The sequence below is a fragment of the Cygnus atratus genome, chromosome 5, assembly GCF_013377495.2.
Source record: "Cygnus atratus isolate AKBS03 ecotype Queensland, Australia chromosome 5, CAtr_DNAZoo_HiC_assembly, whole genome shotgun sequence".
Lineage (NCBI taxonomy): Eukaryota > Metazoa > Chordata > Aves > Anseriformes > Anatidae > Cygnus > Cygnus atratus.
Window position 1 is genome coordinate 38642805 of NC_066366.1, and position 26707 is coordinate 38669511.

The following is a 26707-nucleotide window of genomic DNA, read 5'->3' on the forward strand; positions in this document are numbered from 1 at the left end:
ATTAAAGTGATGCATTGCAATTTGTCATTTTTGCAAGACAAACATTCTAAAATTGGTACAATGTTACCAGTTTCTTCAACAGGAAGCTTTGCATAAAAATTAAATCACCAACCTGGAGGCTTTAAAGGTCTTTCTTCTCAATATACTTATCACATTTTTACAATTTCAAGTCTTTAAAAATATACATATTTTTGGTTTTAAAACCAAATGTTTCTAAATCATTTTTTAAAATGTTTTTCTGTAGTAGTCATCTTCAACTTACTAATCCTTTAGAAGTTCCTTTGACATTTTATAGTAACTTTTTTTTTTATTTAAAACTTACTTGTAGTTCCTGAAGTTGTAACTGAAATAGAAAAAAAAAATTACTTCATCATCTGCAAGTTTTAGAAAAACATATAATACTAGCTTTAAATATTCTAATTCCGATTTTTTGCTGTGACTACTGAGACAATTTCTATTATCTCAGCAGGATACTGAAAGGAGGGAATCCTGTACATTTATAGTCACAATTTCTTCCACAAAATGTAAATCAACTCAAAGTGTTAAAAATCTTTCCTAGTGCAGTGTGATAAAACTATTCGTAAGTATTGCTCTAGCTGTGTCAACTATGGTAAGCAACTCTGATAAGTATGACACTTGCACATTCTATCTCTAAAATATTTTCCTTAAAGAAAGTAATTTACAGATGTAGATCTCTGTTGAAGATTTACCTATGGTTGTAATTGTAGCTGTACCAGTGCTGGTTATAATGGTTGAAGTTGAAGAAGGTGTCGAAGGTGTTGTAGATATCAAAGGTGAAGTAGTTGATGGACAAAGAAAATGCTTTCCAAGAACTACAGTTCCATTTGCTGCACAAATATATACTGTGCACATGACACCATCCTGTATTACTGCCACAGCTTCTCCCACTTCATATCTCGTTCCATTGATGACACAAGGACATGCTGCAAGAAAAAGCTTTTGTATGCAATTTTTCTACTAATGCTATCAGAAGACAAAGGCATAATACCTATGGACCTGCCAAGGGTACAAGTAAGTGTTTAAATGCTGTGTCATGCATGCTCATCTCATAGCTATACCTAAAGGTTAGATCTAATATACTGATTTATCTTTACGTTTAGAGGAATGTTAAAGCGTATCTAACAAAGCCCTATATAAAGTGACTTGGAAGAACAGACTTACAAACCAGGCTTAAAAATACATTGAGAGAAACTGCAACTTAGGTTTAGTATCTGACACTTTTTAATAATACTACATGGTCCGAAAGTGCAAACTCTTGTAGTGAAATCCGTTAGTTTGGATATGGGGCACGGGAAGAAAGAATACAGGGACATGAGAAAAAGATTGAACAACAAGTACTAACAGCAAGGTTCAGCAAAAGTGTTGCCCAGATTTCTTTGGCCACAACTTTCACTTGCACTGGAAAGAATTATTCCAAATCAGTACAAAGCCTTTGTAGAGACAGACATAGCAGTTCTATGCATTTTTTAATTCCTGTTTTTCTAAAAACAAACAGACTTTACCTGGGATTGGTGCACAATCAATGGATCCTGAGGGGCCACAGACACTAAAAGCAAAAATTTCAAAAATTAAAATGTTACAGGTGTTTTATGGTGCTCTGCTAGCAGACCAAGAACACAGAAGTGTACAAATTTGTTACTTAGTCTTCATTCATACTACTGGATATTTTTCTGTATAACATTTTCCAATATTGCCCATCATTATTCATTCAAACTAAGTCATTACTTGCATTCTTTAAGTGCAATATCTTAAGCTATCATAAACTGCTTTATGTTGCGAGTTGCAATACGGCAGTAATAAAAGACATTCTTCTGAGTGGTAAATGTTCAGCTAGATCAGTGTTTTTTTTTGGTTTTTATATTTTTGTCTCTGGTCATCATGTGGAGTCATAGATGGCAATTCTATCATTAATAAAGTTCTAGGAATGAGCAGTTAAGACTCAGCTACCTCCTGCAAGGCTAGTACAGATCATTTCAGATTACAGTAACTTTGAAATTCTAGTCTTAAATGAGAATGCAAGGCAAACTAGCCCCTCTCTTCCCAAAGAGCCATGAAAATCAAAAGGTTGTTCTAGAGACACAGCCAGGTTTCATGTCACTGTATCACTTATGACACTTCTAAGTGTATATTTAAAGGTTGTTTGTTTGTTTGTTTTACTAATAGACCTATTGGAAAGACACTATCAACTTGAAATCTGTATTATTATGGGTCTGTAAAATTATGGATGAAAAATTTTGAATCTGTATATATTGGAAGTGCAGCATTTCTCAAGTTTATGTCTCATCTAGAATAAATGGCATTGTTACTCTGACTTGTATTGATAAATGTTAGAATATATCAGTTCGTCAGTTGAAGTTGTATCTCTGCTTATTAAAATACATGCTTGAGGCCCAGTAAAGTAAATGAGGTGCTCAGCATACATAAATTATTTCCTGAATTATTGCAAATATTTTTGCATTTTTACACACCACTTTGTACAGTTCTCTTCTGTAGGTATTTCTTCGCCAGGGCGAACAGGACTACCATTGACGTAACACCAACATTTATCTGAAGTCACACATTCCTTTGTCTCTTCATTATAAATGGGTGTCTTCTCAGGGCATCTGGGATAGCAACCTGTTGATGACAAGTAGCACAGAAAACAGGGTAAAGAAAAGTATAAAAAGTTAATTCAGTAACAGGATATCTTCTGAAGGTAAATGATTCTTGCTGAATCAGGCATAGTGAAAGGCCTTGCAGAGAGATCTGGACAGATTAGAGAGCTGGGCAATCACCAACCGCATGAAGTTTAACAAGAGCAAGTGCCGGGTCCTGCACCTGGGACGGGGCAACCCTGGCTATACGTACAGACTCAGCGATGAGACACTGGAGAGCAGCCCCGCAGAGAGGGATCTGGGGGTTGTGGTTGAGAGCAAGCTGAATGTGAGCCAGCAGTGTGCCCTGGCAGCCAGGAGGGCCAACCGTATCCTAGAGCGTATCAAGCACGGCATCGCTAGTCGGTCGAGGGAAGCGACTGTCCCGCTCTACTCTGCACTGGTGCAGCCTCACCTTGAGTACTGTGTGCAGTTCTGGGCACCACAGTACAAAAAGGACATAAAACTGTTGGAGAGTGTCCAGAGGAGGGCTACGAAGATGGTGAAGGGCCTAGAGGGGAAGATGTATGAGGAGTGGCTGAGGTCAGTTGGCCTGTTCAGCCTGGAAAAAAAGGAGGCTGAGGGGAGACCTCATCACAGTCTACGGCTTCCTCATGAGGGGGAGTGGAGGGGCAGGCGCCGACCTATTCTCTTTAGCGACCAGCAATAGGACCCACGGGAATGGTGTCAAGCTGTGATGGGGAGGTTCAGGCTGGATATCAGGAAGAGGTTCTTCACTGAGAGGGTTATCGTGCACTGGAACAGGCTCCCCAGGGAAGTAGTCGCTGCACCAAGCCTGTTGGAGTTTAAGAAGCATTTGGACTGTGCACTTAGTCACATGGTCTGAATTTTTGGGTAGACCTGTGTGGTGCCAGGAGTTGGACTCGATGATCCTTATGGGTCCCTTCCAACTCGGGATATTCTATGATTCTATGAAGTCAAAAATTCCCAATTCAAATGAATCCTTAGACAATTAGCCTCTCCAAAAGACTTAAAATTTAATCAATTTTCATTTATAATACTAAGGTGAGGAGAACTAAAGAAGAGTCTACTCATGAAAACCAGGGAAGTGTATTTTTTCCTAGTTCAAAATATCAGAGAAACCCTTATATTCTATGGGTAGCTAGTAATTTTAAGACAAAGAAACATACTGATTTTTCTACAGATATTAAAATGTCATCACTATCTCAAATAATACTTTGGGGAAGAATATGGAAGTGGATTCAATAATGAACAGGTTTTTACTACATTTCTTGGAATACTAGGTCTTATTTATGTGCCCTTAATAGACCAGGCATCTCCACCCCAAGCAGATCATTTATCTGCATTTTTCTGTATTCTCAGCCAGTGACACAAACCCCACCTGCAAGGGGTTAATTATCTGTCAATCCCCGTTGCATTTCTCATGTAAATACACTTCAAAAATTGTGTTCTGCTTCCAAATAAACTCTCATAAAATTCAAGTCATGGTTACGCAAAGACCGCCTTACACTGTCACTTCACACTGCAACGCTGTACTAAAAATGTTCTAACAGAAATAAGTCTGCCCTACTTTTTAGTAATCTAAGACAATCCATTCCAAACGATAGGGTCAATTTTCTTTTTATATTTTATTCTTGATTTTGCTTTTTTCAATTTTGTACCATCAGTTCAAGGAGTAAAATAACAAAGCCAAACTCTGGGCATTTCTTTGCAACACCTAAACTGGAGATAACTGCTTCCAGTTCAGACCAAAAAGACAGTTTGGACAAAAAGATGCCTGTTTTCTCCTCCTTTATGATCCAGTAAAACAGAAAATACTTGTAACCTCATTCACATTTTTGGATCATTGCAGTTTCCATAACATGAAATCCTTTTCAATTATCAAGCATATAACTTGACAGTTATCAAGTTATATCATAGTTATCAAGCAATGATAAGATTAAAAAAATAAAAAGAAACAACTATCAGTAACTTGCTTCTCTATCATATAAAAAGCTTTCAATTTCTTGAAACGTTCTTAGAATGTTGTTAAAAATAATAATGGTGTAATAATTTTACATGTTTCAGGATATTATCCAAGCAGAGACTTAGTTTTGTAACTAACATCCACTGGTGTTAATAAATAATAAATTACATTACATGAAACATTTACATGTGACTGGAGACACAAATTCAACATAACATATTTAGGAATATCTTGTCAAGATGAGTGACTTATCCATAGTTGTTAAACATACTTGGACGAAGTTTTATGAAAGAGAAGACCAAAATCGCAAGGAATTTATTACCTTCCAGGTATGGTACTGAAAAATTGGTGCTGACATTATTAATCATCCTGCAGGTCATGACATCGCTGCCACAAGGCTCATAGTGCCACTCACACACGTCACGAGGGTTATAGTAGTCACAAAATATTGCTGATGAGAAAAAAAAGAAAGTTGATTAAAAATACAGTTGCCAAAATGCAGCTCAGCCCAGATGTTTAAAGGTAAAAGCTAAATGAATCTACAAGTTACACTAGCAAAATTTCTCTTAAGGTACGGGACCTGGATTTTTTTCTACTACACATAAACACAGGATACCCTCAAAATTTGGGGTCAAAACTCTGAGGCCTAAGATTTTGATATTAAACACTTAAGCTGAGGGGGAAAATGTTTGATTCAAACCACACAAGAAAAGTAAGAATTGGTATTTATTTAAATTTAAAATGAAGGGTGAAATACTGATTTTTTTTTCCCTAGCTACTAGCAAGCTTCAAAAATCTCTTGCAGTATATATTCAAAACAGTTCTACTTGGTGTATCACATAGACAGTCACCTCCAGCAGACCATGAACAAGCATATGAGACATTATGAACACAACTTAAATGGAATTCAGCTTAGTTGACTATGGACAGAGGTAGGAGCTTTCATAAACCTAGAAATAAGAGCTAACTGAAATTTACAACTTCTTACACTTGGAAACCTAAACTAGTCTTAATTCTGAATCAGAATGGATTTTTACAATTCAAAAATTTAACATTTCTGGCACTTTTTTGAGAGTGGAATATGAATTTAAATGTTATTTTACACATAATGGTATGAGCATTAGCACCGCTAGTAGACACTGCTTAAAACAGTCAATACTGATTAAGTTAATATACACAGGGGTACTTCTATGTACTTTTGTTAAAACCAAATTCTGAGTTATTTGCAAAAAGGAACAAGAAGAAAGGAAACAGGACTTGCAGTTCACCAATTATCAAGCAAAATGGAAGGATCACTTAACAACTAGCCTTAAAACTATCCCACCTCCCCCCACCCCCCCAAAAAAAAACAAAAAAAAAAGCTAGGCTAGATAAAAGATAATTGATATACAAAAATTTACTAGTTCTATTTGTTCCCTTATGTGCTGTGAAAATAAATCACTCTGCACAGCCAGCACAACCCTGCAGAGGACAGTATTACAGTATTCATAGTTTATTTAATAGGCTTTCTGACAGCAGACAGAAAGACACAGTTGTGTTTAACTGTTACTCACGACATATATCAGGAGTTCTCCAGAAAACACAGGCCTGAGCCTTGGTACATTCTTGAGCATATGCAGCAACTGCAGAACAGAAGCAATCGCAGTCTCCACCACTGTCACAAGAGCAGGCATCATGAACACAAGCATCATAGAAAGGAGTTGGGTTTACCTGTTGGAGAAAGGAATGATACCCCAGTTCATATCCAAACTAATAAGCTTGAGATACCTTTTGAGATCTGGGAACTGAGCTGGGCAGGAATGAGGCTGTTTCTAAGAATTACCAAACATTATAGGCTAGAAACTGCTTAATGTATTTTGTATAAAAATGGACTTAAAGTAATATAGCACCTTCATAAATTGTTAGGATTAAAAAAATAAAAGTCTTTTGCAGTACTCACATCTTCTGAGTTCCATTCTATTGCCCTCAATAATGAGTTGGATTAATGCCAGTGAAGTTGGTGTTTTGTTTTTTTTTTTTTCAGCAAGCTTTGCCAGCCAAGTTGTGACCAATCTCAAAAAGGCTGCACTCAACAGGAAATACAAAGCAAAGAATTTTGTGTTTGCCAGATTTGGAGTTTATCTCATCACACATTTCAATGTTTCTGCTTGGGACCAGAAGAGGAGAAACCTGGATTGGATTTTAGCTCCTGAAGGAATCAATATAGAAGCTAAGGCTGGCTGAACTGTGCTAACACCTCTAGCTGAACTGAAGACTTAGCTGAACATCAGTCTACTTAACTCTCTTCATTCATTTCTGGTATCTCACTGTTCCTACAGTAACAGAGATGCACTGTGCAATCCCGTCACTTACTGCTCTCTACACACCTTGGAGTGACAAATTTTGAAGACTTCACCCAGGATGAGGCTGCATTCTTTCTCTGCCCAGGACTTGCGATGTGGTTTCAAATCACAGGGCTTAACCTCTTCTGTGACATCTGGACACATAGAAGACTGTTTCCAGGAATTCCCAAATGTCAGAGCATTAGTCTCCTGCAGCCCACTCCTGGTTGTAAAATCATTGTTAGACTTGTCATCAAAGTTGCCACATAGACCACACACTTTGCCCTGGAAAAGGAAATGAACATATCCACAGCTTTTAACTATACCATGGAAGTGAGAAGCAGACTCACATAAAGTAAGAACAAAACATTGACATTAAAAAGGACAATTGATTCTCCCTGTAAATGATGTATTTTCACCTTTACTTCCAACTCATTTGTACAGAAATTAAACTTTCATTTGTCTGTGTACTCAGCAAACTACTCAGCTGCCAAGTCTTCCCTCTTTAAAACCAATTATAACCACCGTATCTCCATGCCTGCGTCCCTTCATCCCACTTCTAACACTGAAGAGTGGCTAAGCTTCTTTCAGCTGAGACGAATGAATTTATTTTCCATTCTTCTCAATTTATTGCAACTCAGTTGAATGAATATTATTAATGTAAACCTGAGAGAACTGAATTCAGCTCAAAACTATTTTTTTCATTAAAAGCATCTGACGTACTTAGCATCATTTCTTTATCCATGAAACAAAAAAGCCAGGCACTCATTTTTCTTGACAGAAAAAAAAATTAGCAACCTACCCACAGTAGTGAAATTTTGGTAGTGATATATATACTAAGGTATATCAGACCCATGAAGAATTATGATCCTGTTACTTAACCTTGCACCTCCTCCTTCAGCCCAGTGAAGTTAGTACTCTATAATTCAGCGCCCTGATTTTCAGAAATCTGAACCATCTCCTGACATTGCACAGGGAGTGTGGTTTTGACTTGGATCTGAGATTCTATGCAGGTTTCCAAGTTCATATAAAGTTGATTAACATCCCCTAAAATACTCCGGATGACTGGCTCTTAACATTCGCAAACTCTGAATGTCTTAGACACTTAGCTTTATTGCAATCATATGCTATGCATCCTCTGTGATGCACGTTAATGGACTGTAAGAAACCTTGCACCCCTGCAAGCTGTGATAGTAATAACATAAGCTAATCATTCATGTGTAGAAGATACAGGATTAAATTCAGAGTCAGAATAAAAGATTATCCATGTTTTCTCATCTCATCTATTCATACTACTATTTCAAAAAAAGACAGAGAGATCCTAACTTTGTAATCAGGGGTCAGCTTGATGAAAACTGTGGTCTTCTTATCCCAGATAAGCATCACACCATTGCTAGCCTCAATAACGAGGTAGAGGCCTACAGTCTTGTTCCAGTAATACACATCATCACCAACATCTCGCTGAATTTCTTTATAATCTTTGTTCTCCAACTTCAGCTCAGTTTTCTGAAAGTTAAAAAGATGAGAAATATTATAAAACTTTACTGATGAGATGAAATATTAGACATTTGTGACAGTACAACTTAGTCTGAAACTAAGAACTCAAAGTCTGTTGGATGACTTTCCAGGATGACAGAACATGGTGTAGCACCTTTGCTTGAGATAACTAGAACAGATTTCAGTACCTAAGAATCTATACCTTCACACATTTAATAGGGTCTCTAACCTTTATTTATTATAGCTGTCTTTAGTGGCTAGATGTGGCTTTGTATCTGTATATATTCAGAGCATTACTTTTTTTGAAATACTTGAATATTGATATACACTCATGAATATCACTACTCACCCCCAGAAACATTTTAATAGCCTTTGAGCAGGTGACACCTGTAGTTCCACAAGGGACGTTCTCTGTGATGATACTGAACGAGCTGACAGAATTTTTGTCACCACAATAATCCTATGGGAAAAGGAACAAATGAGCATAAGAAAATTGAGTAGGATATTTAATTTTTATTTCAATCTAATAATAATTGCAAACACTTAAATCTCCACAATGTATAAATTGTTCCTACTGCTTCATATATAAGATCCTACATACCTATATTTTTACAGATGCACTAACAAATACATTTTATGTATACAGAAACATATGTGTATATGTTTGGGCATACATATAGTATGCAGTCTCATGTTTGACAGAACCTGGGAAACAAGTTGTGCAATGAAACAAAATAAGCAATTATCTTTAAATAAAAATATTTTTGTTTTGTAAACTCAGGATTTTCACTTATTTCAGATTATGATGATGAGCTGTTAGCTCTCACTATAAACTAGTCCTTTTACATACAATTTATGTACACTGTATCAAAAGAAAACATTCACACAGCTTGCCTGTGCTAAAAATACAGAATTTATCTTGGCATAATCTGCAAACATCTCAAGAACAGTGATGACAGCCAATAAGAAATGGCAAAACCAAAAAGGAAATTAGATCTTCAAGGCAACTGGAAGGCACTGCAAGATGCCAGTTCAGTGCAGATGAGCATTACCTGAGTAGCCACATATTCACAACTCCCATCAAAGTCATAGAATTTTCCATCAAATGTGATATAGTGGCCACTGCCATAGATCATACAAGTCCCATAGCACGCTGTTTCAGTGCAGCTCCAGACTCCTTTCTGACAGGTACTAGAAGAGAGCAGAAAAGTTGACTTTTCAGATCTCACTAACAGTGTGCTCTTTGGAAAACTACAGAACAAACCAAGCAGCTACCTGATACAATTTCATAATAACCACTTTGGTTTTACTGAGTGTCTTAAGCCTCAGCTTCAATAGTTTAGCCTGTTTTTAAGTTTATAACATTTTTTAGCTCTGACTAGCTACTTTTTTTTAGATCGGTTAGTAATTATGCCTGAAAAATGAGTGCACTTCCCCTATAAGAGATGCCTACTGAAAACAGAAGCAGCTAGTTACCCCAATATTTTCAGTACAACCTCTATTTCCTCAGACAGCAAAAAGTATGCCAGAAAATAAAGACTGTATACTTGCAGCTATCATAGCTACTATAGTACTTAAGCCTAGATATCACTTTTAATTTAACACGTGGAATATATTCTAGAAGAGAACACAGAATAATAACTTACCAGGTGTTGCAGTCCACTGCTATGCTCCGTCCATGATTATACCACTCATTGTTATGAAAACATGGGCAGTCTTCTTCCTTAACGCAGCCCCCTCGGCCGTCATCAAACAAACCTTCAGGACACACACAGCCTGAGACACACTCTGCTTGGTACTAAGGAATAGACGGAGAAATTGCTACCTTATTAAAAAGTATTAAACTTTTCTTCCACTTTTTTTCTTCACTTCACTCTGGTACAAACAAGCCTCACATTTATTTGTTTTTTAAGGTTTTTCTTTCTAGGTTCCTAACATTTTTCATTCTCTTTTTTGATTGTCTGAGAACCTGAATTGTATTTGCTTGGGAGGTACATCTCTACAGAACACTTAGTGAAAACAAAAATGAGAGGCTAAACAAGAGTAGAATCACCATTACTTTGGCAACAGATTAAAATCATTGGGGAAAAATAAAGGAAGATAAATAAGAAAGAGAAACAAAAATTTGTAGTTACAATTACTTTCTCTGAAATACAGTGTTGCACTGTGTCATTTATAAAATAGAGAATAAAGAAGATGACATGGAGAAAAATTAAGCACATACATGATCGGTTTGAGGAGTACCACAGCGAAGTTGTATAGGCGTTTGTGAAGACCAGTTCGGGGAGGTGTTGCAGTCAAAGTAGGTTTTGTTAGAAGGGCATTCTGTTATACCTGAAAGGTACATTTTTGGTTTAGGTTAACTGAGAAAAGGCAAAACAAGTGTGTGTGAAGGGTGGTAGTCACTGAGACAGAAACCCCAAGGAATGTCCATCTTTATGAAAAAAAGAGACTCCGTGAAGACAGAACAAAGTGAAAATGTGTAACTCTTTTCCAGAAAGAGAAAAAAACAACAAGCAAAATAAATGGAGAATTCAAGTTGAAAGTACATTGTGGGGCTAGGAGGCTTGGGTTGTTTGTTTTGGTTACTTTATAGAATGTCACTTACTTTTCATTCTCATGTACACTGAAGTACACTGGACCTTTGCATTTCGGCAAACACTAGGAAAGAAGTGAAATACGACAAATTCAGAAAAATGTAATCTCAGTATCTTTAATTTAAATTTAAGGATTTTAAAATAAAAAAGAAAGTATGTATCACAGACATCCTAAATAATTTCTACTGATATTTCAAGGTAAACTCTATTGAGGTGCACTTATGAATATTCACTTGGGGTAAAGGTGTGGGGAGATTTTAGTCATAATGCACAGAAATATTATGTTTTAAGGAATTAATGTTAATCTATTAATCCTTAATACTATGCTTCGTAATAACTCAGTAAAGAGATAGTAATGATCATTTAAATCAAAGCATACACAGTAAATTTTCATGCCCATTCATGTAATATGCTGTAAATCTGTTGGCCTGTACACTTCTTCTCCCAGTTCAGGCCTCCTTGGGAGAGAAGGAAGTATTTCAGAGTTTGCACTTATGTTTGCAGCAAACAGTTGTCAGAGTGTTCATGATAAAAAATACTAGACCTGTGAAAACTGCTTTCAAAAGCCTATGGTATAGCAAATACCTATCAAGGGGACCTTCCTTCAGTGGAAAACATGAGCAATCAGTTTCTGACAGAAAAGAAAACAACAAAACATAATAGCTGGCCTTTTATTACCTTATTTTTTCCCTTTGTTTAACAAAATCCTAATGACAGTGCAGCTTCAGGGGCACATTACTTGTGAAGGCTGGTAGTCACAACTCCAAACAAAGCTGTACCTCTCACTTATTAAAGAATTACATTGCAACAGGACAATATTTTGCTCAGCATGAAGATGGTGTGAAACATTATAAATGTTCATCAAAGCACCATTAGTAGCCTAATTGCTTACACTTAATAAGTAAATTTAAAAAGGGCTTTTATCCCCATAAATGAGAAGCCACAATAAAACATACCAACGCTCTCCATCTTTTATGACATATTCCCCTGGTTCCAGGTATGACCCCTTGTAATAACACGGGCATTTGGAGACAGGCACACATGTATCCTGGTTATCCAAGTATGTATTATCTGGGCAGCCACAGCCATCCACAGGAGCAAAGTCTTGCAAGCAGTGCTTTTCACCATCAGCAATGGAACGACAGGTTTGCTGACACATTGTAAGATTGTAAAGGAAGATTTGATTTCCTGGGCAGGCAGACAGTTCACCAGCTGGAAGGACAATAGCAAACTGATATACAACAAATGCAGGATAGACAATTTAATCTTCATGTTTCTATTTTGGTTTCTTTGGCTGTGCAGCAAGTAATGGTAAAAATATTCCCTTAGATTTTACTAAAGTGAAAAATATCATAACTCATAAGAAATGCAAGCCTAACTTTGTTTATCAGTTGAAAATTTCATTTTAACTGCTACTAATAGTTGGTACTTTCATACCCATATGTTTCACATACAGATAACCAGAGAGAGAATGTGTTATAACAAACTCCTATTCCCAACAATACTGTATTGTTGATTAAAAAGGAAAAACAATGATAAACAAAGACACTGATAGGCAAAGACAACGTAAAAGCCACGATGGCTGGGACTCCCTTAGTCAAAGATGGAAATAGCATTATTTAAAGTGGGGAAAGAAGGTGAAAGTGAAAAATACTGCTTTCTGAGTTTGAAATGTGTGTCATAAACAAATGAGATCTAAAGAACATAGCATAAATTAGTTAACACTATAAGCATTGTCTATTTTAATTCCATTAGTCATTTCTAAAATACTCCACACCTCTTAACATTAAGATCATTGACAACTAAACTCAGAGAAAACCTACTCATTTCTGGTGGCTAATTAATTTCATGGGGATTACAGTTCCACTACTTACTGCAGATGCTTTGTCTCCAGCCTCCCAGTATGATCCCTTTGAAAGCACAGGCTCTTGAGTAAGAGGACAGGGCAGCACACAAGCATTCTTCATTGTCCTTGCAGAGGCAGGTGTCATATTTACATCTCTGAAGAAGGAATGAAGGGGTCAATAAGCCCGTAGGAGAACAATTAGCTATTCCAACTCAGTTGCTATGAAATATCCTGCACCCTTTCTCTCATGTCATTTTTATTAATTCCCATGATCTACAAACAATAGAAGGAATGGACAAAGCTCAGAGACTGATAGTGCTGCTTCATTTCATCCAGAATAAAAATGTTTGTATGCTTATCCTAACCTAAGCAAAGCCTCTTGAATCTTTAAAAAGCAGCCAGCTTCCTAACAACACCTTCCATAAAGGATTTTGATACCACTCTTTCTTGGTTACAACTTGGAAAGCCAGAGATCCACAACTACAAAAAATCATAATGGCAAACTATTAACCAGATTAATGAAGATCTTCACAATATTTGAGCTCAGATTGAGTTCCAAGTATATGTGAAGACTTAGGAATTTCTTCTTTTTTGCTCAGATAATCTTCACTTACACTTCTGTATATACCTGCATCTGTTGAATTTTCTTTCCAGTTCAGAAATCCAATCCACTAAAATGTACATTAAAAACAAACCATAAATAAAACAGAAGAATAAAGTTACCTTTTTCTAAAGGAGCACACCATGAGAATCTTGTTATAGAAAATACTTTGAATACACGCTATGCTGCCTCAGTTAATCACTGCAAAAACTTCACCAGCTCTTACGGCCAAGCCATTCAGTAATGTCTAAAACATTTGAGCAATGATGTCTGTACCATCCACCTGAAATAAAGCACTACTAAAAAGAGTGCAAGATTGCAATACCTTATAGTATTCTGAAGGATCAATGATTGAGTGACATCTTGCAAAAGGGCCCTCTGAGTTTTTCAGCAAAGAACACCAATGCTCAGCATAATTTGCTGAAAAAAAAAAAAAAGGAGGAAAATGACATTACATAATCATATTCATTACATTCACTTATCTTCCTTGTGCTGTCACATCAATAAATGCAATGCAACAATACAAACACTCTGGGGAGTGGAGAAACTACATGCAGTCACTGCAGATGTATTTCTGTTCTATGATTCAGTTATCTAGCAGTAGACACACAATCATAAAATCAAAAATCTTACTGCTGCAAGTTGTCTGCATAGAATCATGACAGCCCTTTCCATTTGGTGACCATAAAGCTAAGTTGAACATAATAAGAAATAATACTAGGAATTACGTGATGCCTTTGCAGGTAATATAAATTAATGTCATTGCTTCCCTGTCTTCCAGCTCAGGATTCCTCTCCAACTCTCCTTAAACTTTCATTCCAATTTGTTGTGAAATCAGTGCTGTTATGTATACATACTTGCAGAAATGAATTATTAATTTAACGGTCCTCTAAAACAGATAAACATCACAGTGCAACTCCTACATGCCTGCTGCAGTAATATACAGCAAAGGCTGCTCTTCCTGGCAGGAGCCAACCATCCGACTTATTAGTGTGCTTACCACTTTCAATGCTGAGACTGCAGGGATCTTCCAGCCTCTCTGCCTGGTCTGCACAGATTGACTGAGCTTTCCATGTGTTAGCAAAGGCAGATCCTGTAGCTTCCACCAACCCACTGGTTGTTTTAAAGTCATCACCTTCCATTCCATTAAAATTTCCACAAAGACCTATTGAAAAAGGAAACATTTTCCCTAATGATTACTCATTCTCATTCTGAAAGGTCAAAGGCAAAGGGACAACCAATCTCAAACACTGGAGACAGAAGCTCATACAGCTGATTCTTCTACCTCAGTATTAATGCATACTGTAAGTACTCAAAATTTAGGAACCCTGTTTTAAATGTTAAATCTCTGAGAAGAATAATCTTCTTAAAGATATCTCTGCCTCAGGAGATCACCCCCAAAATCTGTATTTTTTAATGTTTTTTGGTGAAATTAAAACCACAAAGTCTACTAAGAGCCTGGTTTGGTGGATAGTTTGAAATTAAACTGAATAAAGAAATAAGGAATATTCTGAGAAACTTTCATTCACTGGCACAGGAATGATAAGTGAAATTCAATATGAAATAATAACATATTTCTAGTTTGCTTGAATCAATTCTTTTCTAGTATTCTGGTTTCTGTCTTTAGTCTTCTGAATTCAATAAATAGCACGACAGGACAAGGGGTAGCAGTTTTAAACTGAAAAATGGTTTTAAACTAAAAAAGAGTAGATTCAGATTGGATATTAGGAAGAAATTCTTCATTATGAGGGTGGTGAGGCACTAGAAGAGGATGCCCAGAGAAGCTGTGGATGCCCCATCCCTGCAGGTGTTTAAGGCCAGGCTGAATGGGGCTTTGGGCAAGCTGATCTATTGGGAGGTGTCCCTGCCTGTGGCAGGGGGGTTGCAACTAAGTGATTTTTAAGTCCCCTTTCAACCCAAACCATTCTACAATTCTATGATTTACCACCCATGTAAAGAATATATGACTCTTCAGCTGCGGAACAGCATGGCTTTGCTTCCCATTTGAGTGGACACTCTACCTTGAAGATTTCCTTGGACTGATTGATCGACAGTCACAAACAGCTGCATGATTGGAAACAACTGGATCTGCAGCTGAAGCCCAAAAGAAGTTTGTACAATGAGGTAGTAGGAAGATGGCTTGAAAACTGAGAAGCTGGCTGAAAAACAAAACATGAACTGTGTAGTAAATACACACATCAGTTGCTGAAAGAAACATTTCTTATTAGCTTCTGAGACATTGTTTATCATAAAAACTCCAGAGAACAGGATCAGAATATTTTTTTTTCCTCTAAATATCATTGGTCAGCTAGACACAATACACTTACTAACTTAACGCGTTAATTACCTAAAATGATTCAACCCTAAGATCAGAACCAAATTCAGATTTTCTGCAAGGCAGATTCAATACAAACTCATTTATGATGAGCAATCTGAAAAGGAAGAGATTTTTTGAGAAAATATTATCCCAGCACTGCTGTATGCACTGAGTAATGGATGTGTCTCTACAAGAGATCACAGCTATATACTGCTTCTAATAAAATCTTAGATACTCTTTTCTGAGCAAAATATGGGAAAGATATAGACCAGTGGTCCTTCCAGTCAAATTCTCTCATAAGCTGTTGCTGCATACTTCTGGAAATGAAATTAAAGCTGCATAATATGGAATATTATAAACCCTATAACATGCAATATATAACAAGCCCCTGCAACATGCAATACTATCCAAGAGAATGTCATTTTTTAGCTAGCGATCAACTTATGCCCTGATCCAGTGGGATAAGACTGCTTTGCCCTATTTTAAAAACTGCACACACAATAATATTAACAAAATAAAACCACTTAATTCTAAACGTTGTTTTAGTCATAAGGTACTTGAAAAAAAAGGCTCTGGATTTTCTTATATTTTACATGGACAATATAACATAATCAAGCCATTATAGAAAACCCAGAAGAATTATGTATAAAATCAGCATAGTAGAGGAACTGGGCTCCCTAATTCCTGATAAATAATTTCTTATAGCAAATCAATTATTATATGCTCTATTTATCTATTTAATCCATTTATTAGATGGTCTACTTTATTGCCTAGAACAGTTTTATTTCTCTAAACCTTCAGCTAGACACTGTAATTGTTTTAAAATAAACATTCACAACTGTCTCCTCCCATGAATGCTTGTCCTTTCAGATAAAGAATTACTTCCTTGCAAGTATTTTATCATCTGCAGATAGGCTGGTAAATAAGAAGCAACACATACTGTGTCAGTGTGCTGCCTGAGCATATCTAAAAAGGAGTGATAAAGTTCTACATTGCTTTCAGAAGTTACTCCAGGACCTCACAGCTGCTGTTTGATAATTACATCCCACCAGAAGTTAGGGTCCTAAATTAGGTCATCTGAGTCAGTCTCTGGAAGTGTCTATGTTCACTGATTATATAAAAATATTTTGGTGTCTCAAGCGAGCTAGGAAGATAAAAGGACACTACATAGCACATCTCTCTTTCCTGCCTTGGTTGACCATAAAATATGGCAGTTATCTTGTGCCAGGCTTTCTTTCCACAGACAAAAGGACATGGGGAAGTGGTGGGGTGGGGTCCACATGCCTGAGCCTTATGATGACTGAGAGCTAGGACATTCCAACATCACATACCCAGACTTTGAAAGTGCTAAACACTGCTTTGTAAGTAAATTAATTATATACTTTAAGTTTAAGCCATGACAATTCCTCTTCCCAAGTTACATGCCAAAATATATTCAAGCTGTATGAAGAAAGCTAAGGGACATTTTTTTTTTTAAGTCGTTCTCTGCATACATATTGAATCTGTCCATGAAATTTTCAGTGACAACGATCACATCACATTCACCTCAAAATCATTCAGAACACATTCAGTTCTTTTTTCAACATTTGAACATATTTCACATGCCTCTCTCCAACTTTTGTCTCTGAAAAAATACAACCCTACATGAGAAGTCAGCTGTGTGACAACACTTAAGGCTGTATCCCTTACCTGATACATGAGGCACATTCACTGTCATCTCATTCAGTAACACGCTGCCATCTGATTTGAAAACCACCACCTGTACAAAAGCAAATAGGATCAATGAGGTTCCAGGTACTAAGAGGAACACAAAATGATAACAAATAACTTTATATGAGGGGAGAGAGAAGAGCCAACATTTTGCACATGTAGATCGTGGCTAGAACTTAAAATTTAGGACAGGAAGAATCTGTCTTAAAATTAAAGTGGAAGTGGGCCTGTATAATATGAGCAAAGTTTGGTCTTGCTATGCAGTGTTTCAATTACACTTGCCTACAACAATTCATGGCAGTAACAAAAAGAGTTGGTTATTGCTCCACAGTATAGAAAATATGCTAATTTTCAAAACATTCAGGAGAACCCACTCAACACTTACATTTTTTTTGGCATCTACTAACAGCACAACAGTCTTCAAACAGGTCTGCCCATCTGTGGAGCCACAGGGAGCCAGCTCTGCCAGGAGGGCATGAGTATCATTTACAGTACCCTACAATGACAGGGAAATAAATGTCCAATCAAACATCTCACATACAAGATGATTTCCAAAACAATGACTAAACTCATCAGTCACAATAACAATTGCTGTAGAACTTAGTGCTAAAACTGAGGTTTTATAGCTATCTCCATAAGAGAACGCTTTCAGAAATACAAACAACAACAACAAAAAACAACAGTGGTATGGTTTCTAGTTCAACAAGATCTTTGTCATTCTCTGGAAAAACAGGCACTAGATATTTTAGGGATAAATGAACGAAATAGCTGCCAAGCTCTTTTCCCTAGCTGGTTTTGACACTCAAACACAGAAACAGCTATAAAGATCTGGCTGAGACATTTTAATCCTGACAACTGCCAATTTTTTGCAGTATACCTATCCAGGTAGCCAGCATGCTGCTTTGATTTTTTTTTTTTTTTAATACATGAAGGACTCCGTTGGGTAATGACAGCATATGTAGTCTGCTAAGTAAGCCACCCATTGCAGCAAGGGCCCGAGTCCTCCCATGGGGCTGTTATAGCCCATCCTAAAATCTTCACTGAGTCTTTTAGCATTTCTTCTTCCCTAATCCCATAAAAGTGGAATAAAACAAAAAATTTACAGCTGTTACACAAGTGCGCAAACACTTACTTGCCTTTACTCTATGAGAGTAAAGCCTTACAGAACACAGTACCTTGGCCAACACATAGTAACAGTCTCCATGGAAGGTGTATTTCTTCCCATCAAAGGTAGTGATATGGGAACCTCCTTCCACTGAACATGTGCCTGGACAGGGTAAATCTTTGCATGTCCATCTGCCTGAATCACAGGTGCTATAAACAGAGAAATAAATAATCCAGAAATGCATGTTGGTATTATAGCAGCTGAGAGCACTGAAAGCATCTGTATAGCTAGCAAACGGCAACACATCCCCAGGTGTTTTAAAACTGTTTATTTGACCATTTCCTTAAGATTTCCCCCTCTCATAAGCTATAGATACAAGACAACTTTTCAGATAACTGGCCGTATAGACAGTCAACATACATATAAGTTCAGAATGTTTTCAGGAATTTTACAACTAAGTGGAATATTGAAAAGGACAGACCCACATACAATCATTTGAAAAAAGGTGTATAACCCTGATCCTTACCATTCTTCACATTCATTGGTAATGCTTTCTCCAGGGGAATACCCCTTTCCATGGAGTCTGCAGTGGCACTGGCTAACAGGTATGCAGCCTTTTTCAGTAATATCATCATACACAGTTCCTGTAAAGCACAACAGTAAACAAACCATTACAGCTCCTTCTGAAATAAGCAATTTCCACAAAGAAGAAAATCTGAGAGTGGGGACATTCTCAACTTGGCACAGAAAACAGAGGCTGAGGTTAGCAAAACTGAAGAAAAGTGTTTCTAATTTTTTGTAATCTAAGAGCTATGGAAAACACTTTCATCCAGCTTTGAAAATCTTAGCCTAGCCATTTGCACAACTATACACTAATGAAAAGATTAATAAAAATATAAAATAACAATCTCAAAATTTTACCTCTTCAGCTTTTCAGACCTTCTGGCATACAACCTATACTGTCATAGTAATCTTTTTTCTAAATTTGACAATAAGTCCTAGAATTTAACTCAAAATAATGAGTTGCAATAATAATTTTAAGATACAATTTGATGACATTTAATATTTTAATTATACCTCCTTTGCTAGAGTTCCTAGTTTTGTTCTTGTTTTGCTTTCTAATACAAAGATAAGTAAAAATAATACAGATGCATGCACATACAGGAACTAGAAATACACTTGCCTTCAGGACAGAAACAACCATCCATGTAGTGCTCCTCACAAAGGCTGCTGATCTCCAAGTGTGAGCAAGTATCCATGCAGGGTGAGCCACTTTCTCTATAGATCATGTTGCCAGGACAGGTCTTGGCTGAAAAAATGAGAAAGACACCACCAGTTATTTGAGTGAGAAGTCCATCATTCCTCAAAAAAATACAGATCATATGACCCACTCCCCTCAAGCTGGTGGTGTCCCAAGACAGCCTCCATTTTGCAAAGCATGTTTAATGTTTGTTTCTGAATTGCTATCCCTGCCTTTTTTATTTTCTCCCTTCAGTCTTGAATAAGTCAAGTTATCTCACTCACCTACAGTATCAGATCTTGAGCTTTTTAATGGGAACAGAATTTCTATTTGCTGAAAATGATTTCTTTATAATCAAGGTAATAGAAGAAGAAAACAGCAAAACCATAGTATTTAGTTTATTGCACTACTGGTATGCAATTCATTGTGTATGGCTATAACTTTGTAAAGGAGAAATTAATTTAAATATTTCACAGTGCTACATTCATGAGACATTTGTTTTTGTAAAATTGATATAGCTGCTTACGGCAAAAGGACTGTGTCCTCCATTCACCCGGCCGGCCACCTGCATGCGAACACTGACGAGAATACTCCGAGATGGTGCTGCAGAGGCAGAAGGAGTCCTCATTTCCATTACATGCACACTTGTCCTGCATGCAGGCTTGGATGTACATTTCCAAATTAAGGCGTGACTGACAGTCATCAAATGCAGAGGAGGTCAGCAGCCTCTCACACTCATCACGCTGAGGAGGAAGAGTAAAATTATTTAAGAGATTTGTAAGCACCTGACCTCCTAGACACTTCCTTTCCTGGTCATAAAAACTGTATTCTCCTGCACAGCAACAATTACTCAAGCAAGGAAGAAGAAACCATTTGCCCTGGAATGGCTGAAGTCTTCCCATCTCCTCGTGCACAAACTCTCCACAGTGCCAGGATGTCTCCATGTGCCTATGAAAGCGAAGGTCACAAGTAGGATTACTCACATGCTCATTACAGCTTGGAAGAGCCAGAGTTTCGTCGGGGTCTTCACATTTGTCATTGGGTTTGCTGATCTTCTGTAAATTCCCATATGTAATTGCATTGTAGCTTGCAACTGTGAGAAAAAATTAACAAGAGGTTTTGCTAAGACCAAAAAATTGACAACAAGGAACATCTGATTCCTGTGACTCTACTGATTAAAAAAAGCAGTTACTATAGTACAAACTAGGTCTGTCAAATGTGGATCTCTGCTCTGAATTATCTCTGTTTGAAGTGTACTTAAAAATTTAAACAGGTAACAAGAAAAGAAGGCCAGCAGAGAAGAGAAAAAGATGATGAACCTGGAATAAAGCAGGCATAGACTAGGAAGGCAGCACTGGAATATGATGCTTACTCTGGGACAAACACAGAGATATCAGAGGTAAAATTTGCTCTCTTGTGATGCTCCTATACACAATGCTTATGAGCCTATCTTTTGGGATAACTGTCAGTGTGGTATGATGACTCACCTCCACTGATAAACTCATTGTAGATTGGAATTCCATTGTAATCCCCGCAAAGACCACAGGTCTGGTTGCTAAACTTGCTGTCCAGCTCCACCTAGGTAATGAAAAGAAAAGGGGAAAACAGAAAAGAATTACATTTTTTTTGCCTACATACATAAGATTTAAGTCTTGCTGGAAATTAGGTAAATTGATGATAGCGGTCCTTTAAAAGGCAAATAAAGGAAAATGTAGATCAGACTGTGGGGTGTTACAGTAAAAACTTTAGCTATTTCTCAAAAAGCTCCCATTCCCTTTCTTTTGACTAGTAAGATCATCTGCATGCCATACTACTACTTCTGTCTCATTGCAGAGAAAGGAACTTTACGTTTTTAAAATAAGGTACACTAAGAGCCAGTTGGATGAGTCAGCCTAACACTGTAGCTCTGTTCAGTCCATCAAATTCTACTTCTGTTCAGTCTATAGTAGTCTGTTAAACTCAGGAAATGCTAGATAAAAAGAAATTGATTATACATACCATCAGCGCATCTTCCTGATTCCATATCAGAATCAGGCCTAACTTGGCATAAACCTTGGTGTAAATGTCACTGCTCTCAATAAGCAAACCAGAGCTGTAGTAAGGTGTTTTGACTCTAGGAAAAAAAATCACAGACTTTGAATTAGTACAGAAACATAAAGGGTGGTGTGAATATCTGTGATAAGCCAAATACCCTAATGAATGGAGAAACCAGCCTCTACAGAAACCATGGCCTCAGGCCTGTCAGTGTTCAAGAGGCATTTGGATACTGCCTTAATGACATGCTTTAATTTTTGGTTAGCCCTGAAGTGATCAAGCTGTTGGACTTGATGACCTTTGAACCTTTCCAACTGAACTATTGTATTTTATTCTATTCTATATTTGATATTTCTATCTATCTGATTCTAGCTGCACAGGATGCCTGGTATTAATGAGGCATAAAAAACTCCTTCGCTGACACTTGACAAAAAAACTCATTGCCCTTAAGTTGTAAAGCAACTTCAGCGGCAAAAGGCTCCTTGAAAGCATAGGTTCTTTAATTAAAAAAGAAAAAAAAACAGGCAAAAAAAAATTCCAGATCTCTTCAACAACATCATCATTGTGGTATTAATAGAGGATATTCAAATGCTCACTAATCATTTACTTTTACCAAAGAAATAACAGCATAAATAGAAGCTTCTCCGTTTAAAAACTCTGGCAACCATTTCAGAAAGAATGAATGTTCTTTTGAATGGATTTTCCACTTCAAGAGATAATTCAAAAAACACAGGCAGGTATGGGGACTGACAAGAAAATTGTTAGAAAAATGTGTAGAGAAGGAAGCATGTTAAGAGAAATTCAGTAGTTAGTTTCAGTAGTCAGTCCAGTAGTTTTCAGTTGGCAGGACCGAGCTTATTAATGGTGACAGTAATGCATGTTCATGTGACATAGGGTATTTTGCACAAGGCTGAGTATAGAAGGTTTTTGTCTGATAAGGAATCAATTCATGGGACATCTCTCCTATTTGTGTATATCTGTCTTACAGTGCACTATGGAACAAGTCACACCGCTGAAATTCATTCAGCAATAAAGGGATTGTGGCAAGCAGCCTCATCCTATAAAATTGAAAAGGCTGAGTCTGTTCAAACAAAAGGAGTGTACACTGGAGTCCAGTCAAAATAACCCGTACATTTTCTATAGATTTGCCAGTGGTAACTGTTATCTATTACGATTTATATGTCTATGAATGTCTCTACTTAACTAGTGTCTTGACAGGGAGAATTTTATCTCCTTATCTCCTGTCAATCGGATCTTTCTAACTGTTTACCTCAGGTATTTTTAATACGGCCATATGACTCACACATCTAAATACTAGGCAGGAACTCAGAGGCTATTATTTCTACTTCTGGCTGCATTGTTTGTCCTTCACAATGAAGCCTTACTTGATCATATTTTTAGAGAGGATTATAAAACATTGGGCAGCTTTTCACCTCTTAGATATCACAGCGTGGAATATTCCTATTTCTTCTAATACTATAACATTCAATTAAGCAGTGGATCAGGCACCAAAAGGCAAATTCATAGATTTATCTGCTTTGCAGGTTTCACTTCAGTGGTGTGAAATGGTATTGTATATGGAAATGGATCATACCCATTTAAAGAGCAATATGGGAAATTAAGTTCTACAAAAACTAAATCCTGCATGCAGCAAAAACCTGTTCTACAAGCCTCTGTTCATAAAGGATCTATTGTTTTATGAACAATACTTGAGATAAAAAGAGGCCTGGTTCAAGAAAAACAATTTTTAAAGGATTTCTAAACATGTTTTTCATGGAGTTCTTTATAAGACCTGAGTACATGGTGAGGGGCTTTTTCAGTTTGGGGCAAGAATGCATTTTGTGTAACTTCATGTTATTTTGTTATGCATTCTGGTATGATCCCTGGAGAACAGAATGCTATTTTCTATCTTTGAACAGATTTTTATCACAGTAAAGCCCCTCCCCAAAGCAACTTTTATGCTGGATTTTCAATGGCTTTTTGGGCTTATAGAAATGTTTTTAGCTATTAACTTAAGAGGTATACAGACAGATGTGTAAAGAATTAATCTTGCTTTTAGCTTCCCAGCAGTATTACACTAAATGTACTTACATCCGCCCATCCACCACAGTCAGTTTTGGTTGGAGGTACACCGTGAAATCCTTGATTGTTAATAGAATATACTGGATCTCAGGGTGGTTATTGCTGTTCAGACCACGCTGAATGTGGACAGAGAACTCCTTGTAAGTCTCTTGGCAGTCAGAAACAAAATTATACTCGCAAATGCCAGGAAATTGATAGACGTCTCCATCAAAAGTTTTGAAGTGGTTGTTTCCCCAAGTGCTGCAGACATAGTGTCCATGATTTCTTGTCCTTCCTGTTAAGTTATGAAAAAGAAGTAGTCAGGAAAAAAGTGAAATGAATGAACTAGATTCAAGAGAAGGCAAGTGCTGCAGTATACAGCAGAAGCCATTTGCAATTAAATGCATGGTGACTCCATATCTCAAGCCTAATCAAGTATCTGCCTATTAAGCAGAAGAGATGTGAATATTTGATGAAAAACAAGACATTAACAAATATTGCTGGGACCTGGGTATATATTGCAGTCCTCACTGAGGTGAAGGAATCTGTGAGGTGGGGAAACTTAACCCTCTGACCACTAACAAGCTGGTGCATAAGTGCAATAGAGGTTGCTTTGCCAAATATATGAATTTATTCTGAATCACAGTGATATATTAGCAGTATTTAGTATTTCTAAGAGTTATTTCCTTCCCCGGTGCAACATGCACTAGAAAGGAAACAGTTAAGAAGTCAAGCAAGTGCCACTACTATTCTGGAGGACAAATAGGTAAAATCTGTGCATAGCAGGAGTTTTTAAAGAATTATTCATTTTCCTAACTGAAATAGTAATTTCTATTACCACAGAGAGCTCTGCAGAAGATAGGGTAGAGAATAACTGTGGCAGTAGCAGCCAAGAAAAAGAAAAACAAAAAACAGATAAAGCTGATGCTGTGAAATTTATTCCCTTTCCAGCCATGGTAAATCTCAAGATGCTGCAGATTAGAGGTGAGCATAGAAGCTGAGCATACTTGGGCAGTTTGACAAGAGCACACTTGCCACTCACCTCCACAGGGTTTTCTTGCAGTGTTTAATCTGAGAAAGCAGAACTACCATGGGGACCTCAAAGTTACTGTACTTTGATGGTATCGATCATACCAGATGCATCCAGCCATGATGGTACTAACCAAGCTGGTATGCTTCTCTCCCCAAAATGAAGGCTACACAGAGATTTGCCCACAGCTCACAACTAGGATCCAAAATGCAAGATAGCGCTTTCCTCCTATTGCTAAACTCAAGACACAGCAAACCAAGATCAATATCCCAAACTCTAACACTGCACAAAATTCATCACCTATTTCTCTAAAATAATTATCAGTACAAGCATTCAATTTCAACACTTTAAAGTTGATAACATATAGAGTAAATTGGAGTTTGTAGAGAAGGATTATTCATGCCCTGAATGACAAAATGAGCTTTGTCCAATGTCAGTATGCTCACTTCTGAAGAAAGCGTTTATGTTGTTCCAAAGTAACCACGTAATGCACAATCATATGCTTTCTTCATTGTGTAACAACGAACCCAACGAAATTCTGTAATTTCTTTCTGTCGAGTAGTTGCAATGCCTAAGAAATTCTCAACACATGGAAAGAAAAGTAATACTGAAAATATTTTCCAAGCACTTCATACGAGAGATTAATGCTGTAGATATAGGCAACAACCTCTCCGAAGAGAACAGTATTTACCTATGTTGGGCTGAGCCATGCAGCCTCAGTATTTGAAAGTTAAAGAAATTCAAGACACCTTAAAACTCCATTGTGATATTTAAATACACTGCCTCCTTCTACCTTTGCACTAATATTTTAATTCTCTCCTCTCTCTTTTCCAGGAAGTGATCTACCACCATATCATTTCCAGAGCTTACCTTTTCTTATTTCATTTGTGTTGGAAAGAGCCAGCCAGAGCATAAAGAGGCTGGCAATTCTTAGCCCCATGGCGGCTAAGGTGGGTGAACTGTGAACTCCACTGAAAACTTTTCTTTATATAATATCCACTGATGCAATTGATTCTATCACAGGGGAGGAGATGCAAAGGGAGGAGGAAAGAGGAGGGGTAAAAAAAATAGGTGTGATATTTACAGAAGATAAGAAGTAAACAGACAGGTATTTTTCACTGTAAATGAAAGAATTTAGTATACAGGAAATGGCATAATATTGATTCATTAATCATTAAGTTTTTTATTGCTCTATTTCTTTCTCCTACAGGATGCTATGCTTTTAAATCCTTCTAATGCTCACGCCAAGTTTAACCTTCAGTAACTCCTATAACAAACAGTGAATTTTGGAGTGGCAGAGAAATGAAATCCCTTGAATGAAGTTTAAAGTGAGATACCCTTAAACAACAGCTTCAAAGCCAAAGGACTTTCATTTTTCACCATCACATAGAATGATTTCCCTAAATATGAAATATGTCTTGTGGAGCTCCTATTAGACAACTGTAACCCTTATAAATAAAAATAATACCTTTATAAAAAACCCTTTATAAGGTTTATAAGGTTTATATTAAACCCTTTTTATATATATGATATATATATATATATCTTATATATATATATACCTTTATAAAACCCTTAAAAATTATGACACACTATGCATGGTAAAATTATTTTGCAGACAATTGTTGGACTTCTGTTGGATTTTTAGAGCTTTGGGATGCATCCAAAACAATATACAGCCCATATGTCATCATATTGTGCCCCAAACATAATTTAAAATGGGTATCAAGAAAAGTTAAAGAAATT

General features: G+C 36.9%; 1 protein-coding gene across 1 annotated transcript in view; it reads right to left on the reverse strand.

Moving 5' to 3' along the window:
* Window positions 1–25901, reverse strand: part of MUC2 (mucin 2, oligomeric mucus/gel-forming) — a 60971-nt gene extending 35070 nt beyond the window's left edge. The window contains exons 1-28 of the mRNA XM_035539225.2: window positions 25832–25901; window positions 23962–24226; window positions 21835–21949; window positions 21324–21414; window positions 20820–20929; window positions 20363–20579; window positions 19780–19905; window positions 19123–19240; window positions 18667–18805; window positions 17877–17987; window positions 17471–17540; window positions 15486–15623; window positions 14465–14629; window positions 13790–13884; window positions 12892–13018; window positions 11974–12229; window positions 11029–11081; window positions 10645–10754; window positions 10067–10218; window positions 9473–9611; window positions 8770–8880; window positions 8250–8429; window positions 6969–7208; window positions 6156–6312; window positions 4925–5053; window positions 2490–2637; window positions 1524–1567; window positions 684–944 (exon numbers count right to left, since the gene is read on the reverse strand). Coding sequence (XP_035395118.1) covers window positions 684–944; window positions 1524–1567; window positions 2490–2637; window positions 4925–5053; window positions 6156–6312; window positions 6969–7208; window positions 8250–8429; window positions 8770–8880; window positions 9473–9611; window positions 10067–10218; window positions 10645–10754; window positions 11029–11081; window positions 11974–12229; window positions 12892–13018; window positions 13790–13884; window positions 14465–14629; window positions 15486–15623; window positions 17471–17540; window positions 17877–17987; window positions 18667–18805; window positions 19123–19240; window positions 19780–19905; window positions 20363–20579; window positions 20820–20929; window positions 21324–21414; window positions 21835–21949; window positions 23962–24226; window positions 25832–25901 — 3937 coding nt within the window. The remainder of the gene's footprint in view (window positions 1–683; window positions 945–1523; window positions 1568–2489; window positions 2638–4924; window positions 5054–6155; window positions 6313–6968; window positions 7209–8249; window positions 8430–8769; window positions 8881–9472; window positions 9612–10066; window positions 10219–10644; window positions 10755–11028; window positions 11082–11973; window positions 12230–12891; window positions 13019–13789; window positions 13885–14464; window positions 14630–15485; window positions 15624–17470; window positions 17541–17876; window positions 17988–18666; window positions 18806–19122; window positions 19241–19779; window positions 19906–20362; window positions 20580–20819; window positions 20930–21323; window positions 21415–21834; window positions 21950–23961; window positions 24227–25831) is intronic.
* Window positions 25902–26707: the final 806 nt, after the last annotated feature.